Genomic DNA, 13,609 nt, shown 5'->3' on the forward strand with positions numbered 1-13,609 from the left:
TATGAAACAATGAACCGGATATATCCAGATATCCAAAAAGGAAACAGGATCAACATAGGGTAATATCGTCCGATATAAATCAACCTGCTGATAATAAATTGCACTCACAGGAACTTGGATATAGGTAAGCCCATCATGAGAATATCAACAAGGGATTAGTTTCCTCTCAAGTGTAGTAGTTATTTGCTTGTGATGGAAACAAACACAAAATAGATGGTATATGTAAAAATACAGAATTTATTCAGATTGCACTTACAGACTCTGCTTAAAAATAAGCAAATCTCTGCATCCAGCGGATCCAGATGGTGTGGATCACTCCAGGAGATAGCTGATACAGGAACAACAATAGGAATAAAATGAGAATAAAAGTCTCAGGACAGATGAATCCGGAATCTCAGGATAGTATATCAAACACGTTTCGTCTGGCTTGACTTCTTTAGGGATATGTGTCCTCTTCAGGTCGGTCTTCCTATAAATAGGACACGGAATCTAACTAATGAGCGCCTGCTGTGTCCGCGTTCCCATAGCATGCGTTCCACACTGGAACGCTTGGTAACTTCCCGTCTGCATTAACGTAATTTCCTCTTTCGTTTAGTATTCTGTGTGGTTTGCGTTCCACTGTGGAGCGCTAAGTCTGTTTGTACTATCTAATCTGAATTGTGGAATGAAAGGAACCAGAAATATATACAAATATGGATATATAAGACGCTTTGACAACTAAGGCCATAAGAAGAAATATTATCCTTCCAGATAAAAACAATTGTGGAAATGAAAAATTAAGAATTATAAAAATGTAAATTCTAGTACAATATATAGCTTTTAACAAAAAATATAGAGTGATGATATATAGTAATGTGTTTATAGGGAATAAATGTAGAACCATGTGGTCAGGTCATAGAGCTTCCTGTACGAAGAACATAAAATCTACAATACAGAAATTAAATATATAAAGTACAAGATACATATAATCCACTTTGATAACATGCCCAAAAGGATCCGAGATAGGTTTAGTTCTGTAACTAGAAATAGATACTAGAATATATACACCAGCATATACCAAAAAATCCTTATTGGCATGGAGCATTCGTGTTGGAAATAAAGTGTAAATATTAAATAGAACATCTCTGTGAAAAACAAAAGATAGATAGATATATATATATATATATATATATATATATATATATATATATATAGCTTTATTTATTTGTGTTCAGGGCATTAAAGCCGTAGAGTTAGTAACATAAAACAAACTGGGAGGGGAAAAGGCAGTTGTGTTGTGCCGGAACTGGCGATGCGGTAGGCCTGAAATAAGAGGGCCTACCTTATGTAATGATAATAAAAGGAGAAGTGGTGGGTGGGGCAAATTGCCAGATATGAAAAAAGGGGGATCTAACAAACCTAAATAAGTAAGTTTTTAAATCAAACCAGCTAGGTCTATGTCCTGGTTCAAACCTTGTTTTAGTGTTTAAGCTATAGATCCATTGAGCCTCTTTTCAATTCAATTCTATTTGTCTATTTCCTCCTCTCCAGTGTTTTTCTGCCTGGTCAATACCAATGGCTATAAAGGTGTCCCAAGTAAACTGGGGACATGTATTAGTGTTTTGGAACATTGTGCTCTGTTTTATTGTTTCTAATGTTATAGAAGTGCTCCACCAATCTCGTATGTAATTTGCGTGTGGTTCTCTCAATATACTGGGATCCACATCCGCATTGTAATAAATATATAACGAAAGTGGAGGAGCACTGTATAAATTTGTTATATTTTTTATTAGTATACGTGCCTTCAAAGCTGTTGGTTTTCCTTTTTTGGTGTTTACATGTGGAACACTTTCCACAACTATAAAAACCTTGTGGATCAAATAATCTCTGGATCTTTTTATTTCCTTTACCAAGCTGGGAGCTAGTATGGCTTTTAAATTATCAGCTTTCTTAAAAATAACTGTGGGTCAGTCTGGGATAACCTGGCCTAATATGTCATCTTTCAGTAATATATGCCAGTGTCTTTTAAGAATTTTTTTCTATTTTTATGGCTTGTTCGTTGTATTTAATTGTAAATGCATATTCAAATTTTGTATTATTCTTATTTGTCAACCAGGATGTCATATCTAATAAATCAACATATTCTTCATCCTTTTTCATTTTATCTGGATCATACCCTTTTTCCAAATAGTGCTTTTGTATAAAGCTTGTTCCTTATATGTACTCTTATCCGAACAGTTTCTTTTTAATTGTCATTTGACTTTTTGGAACATTCGAGAGCCATGGTGGAAAATGTGAGCTTGTTCTGTCAATGGCGGTGTTATAGTCTGTGTTCTTAAAGAAGGTCCTACTCTTTAATTGCTTCTCTGCTCCGTAGAGTTGTATCTAAAAAAAAATTGATTTGAACCTTATCTACAACAGATGTAAAATTTTAATTATAACTATTGTTATTTATACCTTTGAAAGCGTTGAGACTTTCTGTAGATCCTTCCCATACAATCAAAACGTCGTCAATGTAGCGCCGCCATGAGCCTCACCAAGATGTATAGGTAAATTTTTCCCAATGGGATGCATAAAGATTGGTGAAACTCGGGGCAAATCTCGTTCCCAATGCCACACAACTGTAAAAAGAAAGTGGAATCAAACCAAAAATAATTTCTGGTTAACACAAAGTGTATACAATCAACTAGAAAATCTTTCTGGCTATTATTTAGTACTTCTTTAGCAACCAGAATGTCTCTGGTTACTTCTAATCCCTTCTGATATGTATACTGCAGTATAAAGAAGATACGTTGAACGTGGCCATGATGTAAGTTTGTTTCCATTATATTTTTTCTAGATCAGCTAAAATGTGTCTGGTGTCTGTAATATAAGAAGGTATGGTTTGGACATAAGACTGTAAAAAGTAATCTATATATTCAGAAAGTTTTGAAGATAAAGAGCCTATACCGCTAATGATAGGGCGGCCTGGGGGTTTTGTTAATTTTATGGATTTATGGTATGGATTTTTTGGGAGAAAGTAAAATATAGCTATTTTGCGATCCACATTGTATAAAAAGTTTTATTCATCTTGTGAGATGATATTTTTCTCTTTTCCTACTGATAAAATACAATTAAGTTCTTTTTAAATACATGGATGTGGGATCTTGGTCTAAGATTTTATATGTAGAACTGTCCACTAGAATCCTATGTGCCTCTTCCATATAGTACTGGCAGCTCATGATTACTGTTCTCCCTCCCTTATCCGCCTCTTTGATTACTAGGTTTTGGTTATGTATAATTTGTTCAATAGACTGTTTCTCTTGTTTAGTTGGGTTATGGGTAAATTTGTTATTGGAAATTTTATCTAAATCATCTTTGACCAGTTCATTGAACAGGTCCAAGTATTTACTTTTTTCTGTCCAAGGGCAAAAGTTTTATTTTTTTTTATTTTTTATGTAGAATGTAGTATTGCAATGTGACTCGGATCTGGAATCTCAATATTCGTATTCTGTAATATTTTATCATCAAATTTGTTCTTTAGGTCGTTTCTCAAAAAATATTTTTCTCATTAATTTCTTTAAAAGCATTTGATTGTCCAAGAACAAAGAAAACGGTTTGGGATTAGTTGCTGGGGCAAACTTTAATCCCTTCGTTATAAGGGATAATTCTTGTGGGGATAGATCTATATTGGAAATATTGAAGATTCCCGTATCATTATTTAGAAAGGTTGGTTTGGATTTAGGGAATGTGTTGTATTTTGTGCATCTATTTCTATGTGGAGTCTTTTTTTGTTCGGGGATCTTAAACTGTGGAATCTGTTTAGAGTGGGTAAATTGTACTGAATATTGCTTGGATTTTGGTCTTGCTCCTTGTCTAAAAAAACATCCTGAGATGGATTTGGTCCGTCTCTATGGGAATGGAATGTTCTAGAGTTAGTAGCTGGTGGTCTTTGTATATCCCTTCTTGTTGTTATTTTGTGATGCTGAAAAGCACAATTTTTTCTAAGTTGATCAAATGTGGTTTCTTAATATTTCTTGGGAAAGGTTGAAAAGGAACTTTTCCTATTTTTTTGTGCCCGATCATAACATTTATTTTGACTAAATCTGAACCAATTTTTTTGTCTACCTGTTCAGTAATCATCTTTATGGCTCATAATTTCTGTCTCTAATACATTAATTTTGCTTTCTATAGTAGATAAAGATCTTTTTTGGAATTCGATGAGACTGTTTATGTATTTTCGGGAACATTCCTCACTAGCTTGATCCCACTGCTCCATAAGCTGTTTATCTTCTAGGCCAAAGGCTGGCATCTTTAAAACCCTTAGAGCCCTGGGAATAACATTGGAGGCAAAATATTGCTCTAGGGAGGTTATTTCCCACCATTTTCTTGTCTCCTTTTCCAATAAATGTTCTAATGTATTGAATTTCTTATTTAAAATGTTATCTGAATAATTAGTATTATCATGAAATAAAGTTTATTTTTGTATATCTTTCTTTTCTCATTTTATGATACAAATTACCAGTAAAAAGGCACTGTAGTGAAAACATAGAGGGCTACAAAACTTGCAGAAACAGAGAGAGAATATATAACCACTGAAGGTGCTAAATGAACACCCACACTTACAGCAATGTGCCCTAAATCGAGGAATCCCAGTCTCCAGCTGCTCATTATCCAATAATACTTGTATGCTGTTTTTTCCTTTTATTCAGTGTCCATACACTGGGAGTCTCATTCAATATAGTCACCAATAATTTTTTTTTATTTTTTTTTAAATGACCTTTGTTAACTTTGAGTAACGGAGTGTAGATCTAGATATGGGAATTAGATTACATTAAATGTAAATGTGATGGTCTGGAAGGAAAGCTGGTTACATGGTGCTCTACATTCCTTGTCTTGTGTCTTATTATGAATTTTCCATCCTGACATAGTCTTGCATTTCTCCAGTGGAAATCCTGGACAGTAGGCAAAAGAAAGCTGAGGAGCTAAAGAAGCTGACGGATGTAGCTGTGCGCATGTCTGAAGAACAACTTTCAGAACTTCGAGCAGATATTAAGGTATTACGAGATTCCAACATTCATGCCTCAGAATTTTTATACTGAATACACCAGCACACCCTAGTGGTCATCTGAAATATAACCTCCTTTTGCGTTTTGCACACATTATGTTGACATCAGGTAGTCTCAAAATATTAGAAAATTACAGATAGAACATCTGAGGTTCTACAATTCAAATGTTCCCAAAGCTGGCTGTGAAAACCACTAAATCTACATTTTTGGTTCAATCAACAATAAATATCCATTCCATCCATGTAATAATTTTGAAGAGTTTTTTCCCTCTTTAGAGACTGGGTGTTTTTGTATTTGTGGCATTTCAGTGAAGCATTTCAATTTGCATTATCCTTCATACAGAGAGAGAGATAATATGTATATGAGCCATCTGCCATGATCCGCTCTGCCAACTGCTTGCTCTGCGCTGATCTGCTCTGCCCTCTTCTCTTTTTTACTCTGCTCTACTGTCATATTCACTGCTCAGCCCTTCTCTCTGCTCTTTCCTGCGGTCTCCTGTTGCAGATAGACTTCCAAGGAAAGACTCAACAGCATATTTCACTACTCTGGGAGTGAGGCATCCAGGCAAACACTCAGCACAGGCAGGGAGTTGGAATGTGTCCTCCCCATGCAGTCTGTCTCCGTTGTAGGGGAATATACAGGAGGGAGTGGCGGGGGAGAGGGGAAAGGGATTGATAGGCAGTTATTAAATGGTAATCTTTACAAAAGTACACTCCACATATAACTAAAGGCAGACACAAACTAGCACACACATCTACATACAGACACCCTGCCTTCCACACACGCATACACCCCTACATATATAGATATATACATTAGCACCAAACCGAGCTATGATTCCAGACACCTAGTGCGTAATATATGTGATATTTAAAATGCAGAAAAAAAGAGAAAAAAAACTCAGATTGACTTGTTTAACAGAATGTTAACATAATTCTGTGTGCACATATTAGTACAGTTATGCTCTTTTATTTGAAATTTGTTTAGGACTTATTGGTTCCCCTGTATGATAAGCAAGGTTCTGTAATCGTTGACAATGAGCCTTCACTGACTTAGAATGGAGGAACACATTTCTGATTCATATTTGCTTACTGTGAGAGAGGAAGGAAGAGGGGCTTTCATTTTCACATCACCTTGCAGTCATGCAGGGGGAAGAGTAAAGATTGTCAGAGATTTGTTTTTGCTGTACTTGTTTGTATAGTTGCATGGTAAGTCTTGGGTTGAAAGACTCAAGTTCATAGAATTCATCTTTAAAACTCCTGTTGATCCAAAAAATGTCAAGGTATTTCCAATTATTCCATGAAAAAGTCTGATTTCTCCTTGGTTCAATGACGTGTTGACATGCATATTAATCACAACTTTGAATATTCTTCTTTCCAAAAAATACACCTATTTTTAAAAATAAAATAAAAATAATAATAATTTAAAAAACAATCTATAGATTTTCTATTCTAGACCAAAAAAGAAAAGGTAAGCAAGGCCGTATGTGGCAGAGGTAGATTTTCTATTGGTTATAATTTTTGGTTTACTAACTTTTTGGTTTTGATTCTCTCCTTGCTTTCTTTAAGCATTTTGTCAGTGAGCGGAAGTACGATGAGGAATTAGGTCGAGCTGCAAGATTCACCGCTGAATTGGAAACGGTGAAGAAGAGTATAGAATCGTTTGGGCAAGGTTAGTGCTCTTTTTGCTGTTGCACATGAAGCTGCTACTTTTTTTTCAGCACGCCATGCTTATTGAAATGTTGCTTCATGCAAATGTATGGTTTTAAATTGATTTTACATGGAAAGTATCTACGGTTCTTGTATTGCTGCCATTTAGGAGGTCCTAAGAGGTCTGATTTCCAACTCCTGTGAGGACCGGTGTTAACTTACCTATAATTCAGCAGATATAGGGTATCTTCACCACAACTCCAATCTGTTCTCCAGAACTCCTCTTCTGGCCAACAGATAACTATTGGGTGGCAGGGTACATGTGCAGCAATTGACTGCTGGGAGGGTGCAACTTGGTACATACAGAAAAGGGAGAAATAGATATTGATAGAGATTTTTTTTTTTGCCCTCAAACTAAATAAAATTGGACATTCAACTAATTTATAAGCATTCAAGTTTTATTCATTTAGTATAATGGAAGTATGTGTATTATTTTGACACATGATCTTCAACTGCTATGTAGCCTTTTTTCTACTCTTATTATTACTATTATTATCTTGGCCATCACTAGCTTATTGGCAGTAGATGTCAATGTTGACAGTTTAAATGTATACAGCACACGTTACTCGGTTGCACATGTTTGGACATGATTATATAGTACGTGGAGTGACATTTGGTGGGGATTGTATTATTCCTTTTTTTTTTTTTTTTTTTTTTTTTATATAAGGGTTACATAGGTAGTTTGAGCTCATTGTGATACTGGCATTTCCATATGACACAGATGCCATTTTATGCTCCGTTTGATCCTAGTTTTATTGAATTCCTCTGATCCGTTTTAATCTTGCTGTAAACACATCCCAAGCCCCGACCTCTGTGTGCGAATTAAAGGGCTATTTCTTATTGCCGCTTACATTACTCTGACAGCTTTATGGCTTTATAATTGTTTCCATTATGGGAGTGATAAAAATCCTGCATTCTGCTACTATAAAAGTGATGAACGTCCCGAGGCAGTGTGTTTGTGTGAGTATGATACAGCACTACTCATACATTAACTGCTGCAGCAAGAGAACATCTCATATCACACAGTATAACTATTTTTCCTGTAAATGTCAGCAAAACAGAGTCTAGTTGTTTGATATACCAAGCACTGCCAATCTCATATTTAAAAAAAAAAAAAAGCATTATTATTTTATTATTTGTTTGTTGGTTTTTACAGATATTCACGGTTATTTTGTTTTGGCTTAAGGTTTTTCTTAATTGGATTAAATTATACAGTGGGCTTGTTTAAGTTTTGTAAAGTTGTGGCTTATAATGTTACCAGCGTAAAGAAATAGGCAGCTGTTTTGCAGAAATAAATTTGTAAAATCATATCAGGACTATAAGCGTTTGTTGCTTCAATCATGTTAAATTATTGCATACCATGGCAATAAAACATTACGCAGAAAAAAGTAAGCATTTATATTCAATATAAGTTTAATGAAGTTTGTAAAAATTTAACAGAAGACAATACAAATTATTGGAGAATCAATTACAGGTTATAGGTGTTTAGTAGTTAAGAAGTCATGGTACACTTTTTTTTTTTTTATGCTTGAAACATAGAATGTGACGGAACTAAGAACCATTCGACCCATCTTGTCTGCCCAATTTTCTAAAGACTTTCATTAGTCCCTGGCCTTATCTTATAGTTAGGATAGCCTTATGCCTATCCCACGCATGCTTAAACTCCTTTACTGTGTTTTTAAACCTTTGCCCCTCTAATTTAAGACTATGAGAAAAAGGAAAAAACATATGTGTGAGAGTGAAGACTAAAGGGGCAAGGGGTTGTTTTTTTAAATGGGGGGGGGAGAGAGTGGGAAATAGAATGGAGAGGGGAGGAATGGATTAGTAGGAATCCAGTAGGGCGCCAAGTGCTGCCCCATCCCCATCTAGTAAAAGGATACGCGTTTATATTTTGATGCTTAGCTATTTGAAATGTGTATTCTGCAAACACAAGTTATCTAGTTGTGTTTAATGTGTGATTTGCAGAGTTTGGAGGGTGCCGGGTCAGTCAGCTCTATGTATGTGCATAGTGCTCTCTAACTGTTGAAGTGAGCTTGCTATATATATTACAAATGCACAAGTTTGCCGTTTTTAGTCTGGGAAAGCTCAATTGTTTCCTACAGTTTGTACTCACAGATTCATGTTGACCCTTTATGTGATGTCCTTTTTCTCCTATTTTCCTTTCAGTTTCCCACCCAAAGAACAATTACTCGGTTCGTTCTCGCTGTTACTCTCTGACAAGTCCCAGTGACACATCTGCTCCGTCCACTCCAGAACTCTCGTTTGCCCCAAGCCTTACATCAACCTACAAGAAACCTTCAGCCACAGGGGACACACCAGCTACAACCACCCATTATGTCAACCGCCAGAACCAACCTCCCAGACAGGTACTCCCTTTTAAATTATTGGGCACCATTTGAGACACTAAAAAAATCAAACAAAAAAACCCCACACATTTCAAAGGGAATTTCAAATTAAAGGCCGAAGTGTAGGAGACTTAGAGAATTGCTGCGCCTTTCTATTTTGACCTCAAACTTTAAATTAACATTGAACAACCTTGTAAGTATATATGCATCCTTTTTGGTTGTTTCTGACCCACTCCTCAAGATGCACTAACTTTTTTCAGAATTTAGGCATTTCCTAATTCTATTCCTATGCAGATACTAACAATACTTTGATCATTAGTGTACCTCAGATACTGGGTATGGGGAACATATTCATTTTGATAGAACTCAAATTTTAGAATCACTCTAATCTTTTCATCTAGCAGTATTATTGTGTGCTTTATGAAGAGGGATCTTGTACATTTGTCTAAAATGTCCTTATTTTCACAGGGTATCCCAATGAATAAAAGACCAGGACAGGGTTACCGACCTCAAGGTCCACGGCAAAACTACCACAACAACAACATGAGATATGATAACAGAAATCGAAACAGCTCCTGGTATCATTCGGGGCCCCGAAACCAGAGCTATCATCCACAGGCCCAACGTCCGCCCAATGACCGTCCCTCTGCCAATATCTCTGGAACCAATGGACCTGCTGCAGCCTCTGAGCCTATCCAAACTGGAGGCTTAGACCCGGACATCAAGGCCCTTCCGCAACGCAAACCTAGGGCAAGCCAAGCAACCGCTTCCTGAAACCGGAAAAAAGAACCACGAGCCTCTAGTCCGCACTTTCAATGTTCAACTCCATTACTTGACTTTAGAGAACTGTTAGGTTTATTAACAAAAGAAACGTTTACAGCCAGTTGTTCCGTGCCACATTACTCTCCTTTTCCTCTTTTCCATCCTTCCATTTATACCTATATGCCATTTCCTTGGTTTGTTTTTTTATTTTCAGTTATCTCAGCATGTCATTCTTTATTTTTTTTTAACCATTTCATTATACTGCCTCTGATATGACAGTGGGCTCATCTGACTTGTTGCATTGTGCCAGCACTCCCCATGAGTTCCATTGTCTATTTCCTTCCTTGTGGGAGATAGGACATATCATATGTAAGATACATCATGCTAGAGGTAAAGAACATCATTCTTTTAGGGATATGGTACCCCACCATTTTTGCAAAACTCTAGATTTGTGGGCTCCCAGCATTATAATAATTTTTTTTTTCAATTTTTATTATAATATGATAGTCTGCTATACCCCAACAGATTTGCAAACACAAGTTTGTATTTTCTTGTTTTTGGTATATCAGACCATGCAATGTCACACAGGCCCTCTTCAAGGTTTATAACTTTCTATCTCTAGCTGCCTGTGTTACATGTTGTTCTTTTTCCTCTCTTTCCACTTATCCATCACTCATTTCTGTCTGTCTTTAAAGTGCCTTGTTTTTGTACTGGTGTCTGCAATTATTTCTTATTCCCGCCCACTTTTACATTCCAACGAAAGCCTGCCTCACTCTTTACCTAAGCCAGAACGTCAACACTATTGGGGACACAGCAACAAAATCCTTTCATTGTTGTGAATTCCATCAAGTTGTAGGTTGGATTGGAACACCTGTATTCTTTAATTGGGGTAATGGCTAAATTAGCCACACATTCGCTTTTTTGTTTTTTAAATTTATATATATATATATATATATATATATATATATACTTTCTAAAGCCACAAGAGTCTGTTAGAAATGTTCCACGCACTTTTAATGATTATTGTAATCAATTTTTGTTTTTGTTTTTTTTCGTTGCCAAACTGGAAATCTATAAATTTCACTTTGCAATGTCTCACTGCTCAGGACCAGAAGTGCTCTAGAATGCAGTTGGAGCGAAACTAGTCTTCTTCCTTACTTGGTCCTTTTTTTGCCAAGCAATTATTTTGTGGACCAAAGAGTGATATTGCACTGTCCGTTGGATGTGGCTGTACAATGGGCTTCTGGCTGCAAGTTTCTTGAAAATCCTGTGAACAATCCTAGGGCAGTGCTCTTTTTCTGATTGCTCCTCTTGTCCAAAGATGCACCTTTCACCAATATACACGTGTCTTGTTTTCTTTTGGTCAGTTGGATAAAATATAGTTATAGTTTATTTTGCGCTATATAGCCAATGTATTCAAATGTCTGTGTTCAAGGGCTTTTGGTGTTGTAGCTTAACAACACTTAACTAATGCAACATGACATCCAATAAGCTATTTTCAGCCAGTTGTTTATTCAATACAAATCATTTACACACACAAACACACGCACGCACAAATCATACATCCGCTAAATACTACATGTCATTTTACTGTGGGTCCTACCTTCTAAGACTGCTTATATCTTAACAAAGCAGGTTTTTTTTTTTTATCTCCTTTACGGAACATCTGAATTGAATACTAGGAAGAAGTGTTTACTGTCAATCGTAATCTATCGACTTTACACTACCAGGAAATAAAATACACAAAAAGGGGGGAAATTAGCCCACAAAGCATATTTCTTATTTAAACAATTCATTATGTAATCTAGTTCAGTGGAATGAACATAATACAATATAGGAACTTGTTTCAGTTTTAAGAAGATACACTGATAATAGCTTAGTGAGTCATATATAATTACATTGTAAATTTGAACTCTAAAAAGAACAGTGGAGAGATTTTGCATGGAATAGTCACATCCTAGTCATCGCTGGGCACCTTGCCAGTAACTATGCTCCTTAAAGGGAATCTATCATGAAAATATGTGCATTAAGCCCTTCTGGACTAAGGTTAGACAAATATTTTGTTATCCTTGTAGTCCTGACATGATGTGGGCTTGGAGGGGTTAAGTAGAGCGATATTTTCCATTCCCAATACATGCCTAGTTTATAAAAGTTTCCATATCTGAATGTTGTATTATTGGAATAAAATTATCCATGTTATAGACTTTGTAATTATTTTCCCCAGTTCGCCTTAATAAATCTTTTTAGATTCATCTCACTCTACATTATTTTTATTTATTATTTGTAACACAGTGCTTGTTGGTACTGTACTTTTTAATGCATAAAACATGTCTGAAATACAAACATCTTGCAATCGCATGAAAATATTAGTTATTATCAGTTTTATCAAACACTTGTCAAGAAGCTAGCATCCCGTGTGTAAGATAGAACATAATTTTATTTTCATGATAAATTCCCCCTTATAAACTACTCACAACTTATCCTCTTTATCCAACGGTTTCCACCACTTTTTATTATTTCCCGGGGGATTAGTTATTTGTGAAGGTTATATTACATCGGTGCATAGGCTGAAAAGAGACGTGTCCATCAAGTTCAGCCTTCCTCACATTTGTTTTTTGCTGTTGATTAGAAAGAAGGGAAAAAGAACCCAGTTTGAAGCACTTCCAATTTTGCAAAAAAATCAAGCAGTTATTACCATACTTTGAAAAATTATATCCTTGAATATTGTTTTTGCAAGTATGCATCTAGTTGCTGTTTTAACATCTGTACGGACTCTGATTAAAAACCACTTCTTCAGGCCAAGAGTTCCACATCCTTATATAATATTAAGAATTCCTGTAGCATGTATTCCCAGGTTATTCACTGAATTGTGAGGTGTTGTGAATTCCAAATTGCTAATTATTTATTAAGTCTGCTGGCAATGATTTCATTTTAGTAATTTTGGTCTAAACTTTGAAATTCACCTTCAGTAAATAAATTTTACAAAAAGTTACTTTTGCATTAGCCCAAATTCATATGCACATTTGGAGGTTTTTAGTATCACCCCAGTGGCCACTCAAGTGTAAGCTCCCCTGCCACGTCAAGGCAAACACTTTAGGTGAGTCTTACACTAACAATTCACCTTCCTTTTTTCAGATGTAAAAAAATGAGAAAGAGAGGGTTATGTTTCTAAACCCCTACATACCTATTGACCCTTAATAGGAAACACATGAGGTGGGTAGCTGCATTGTAACATGGCTGTGTATGCAAATTTAAATTAAGGTTTGAATTTCAGATGATGGCTTGGCTCAATATAACAAATTGTTAGTTACATTAATGTAGAAGTAGCTAGACATGCCCATGTGTATGCATTTCTCTTAATATTGGCTCCTCACTTTAGTTTATCTAGAGGACAAAACAAGTAGAAAGAGAGTGCTGAGAACGGACAATTAGCCTGCCCTTCGGGGGATCCCCGCTCCGTTCTCAAACTGGTTTTAGCTCGTCTTGGGCCATTACAGAGAGAACCAGGCCATTTGCATCTCAGACTGATTTCTCCCAAAAGGGCAGAATAGAGCCGAAATACAGGACCGCTCTGCACGAGAGACACAGCAACCCCAAACGATTGTTTCAACCTTGTTAGGCATCATCAGTGAGGTATAGCCAATATCTCTCTGGGCCCCGTGAGCAAGGGGTCCACGTCTGGATTAAATGTAAGGAGTCGCAAGAGCGTTCTGAGAACGGACAACAGCTCAATTAGCCTGCCCTTCGGTGGGTCCCCAATCGGTTC

The 13,609-nt window shown here is 36.2% G+C and overlaps 1 protein-coding gene across 3 annotated transcripts in view; it reads left to right on the forward strand.

Moving 5' to 3' along the window:
* SPATS2 (spermatogenesis associated serine rich 2) overlaps positions 1 to 10,794 on the forward strand; it is a 111,368-nt gene extending 100,574 nt beyond the window's left edge. For all 3 annotated transcript variants that reach the window (XM_063426178.1, XM_063426161.1, XM_063426169.1), the window contains 4 exons: positions 4,906 to 5,015; positions 6,596 to 6,698; positions 8,903 to 9,102; positions 9,550 to 10,794. In XM_063426178.1, the coding sequence (XP_063282248.1) occupies positions 4,906 to 5,015; positions 6,596 to 6,698; positions 8,903 to 9,102; positions 9,550 to 9,855 (719 nt within the window). In that variant the 3' untranslated portion in view covers positions 9,856 to 10,794. The remainder of the gene's footprint in view (positions 1 to 4,905; positions 5,016 to 6,595; positions 6,699 to 8,902; positions 9,103 to 9,549) is intronic.
* Positions 10,795 to 13,609: the final 2,815 nt, after the last annotated feature.

The sequence above is a fragment of the Pelobates fuscus genome, chromosome 1, assembly GCF_036172605.1.
Source record: "Pelobates fuscus isolate aPelFus1 chromosome 1, aPelFus1.pri, whole genome shotgun sequence".
NCBI classification, from domain to species: Eukaryota; Metazoa; Chordata; class Amphibia; order Anura; family Pelobatidae; genus Pelobates; species Pelobates fuscus.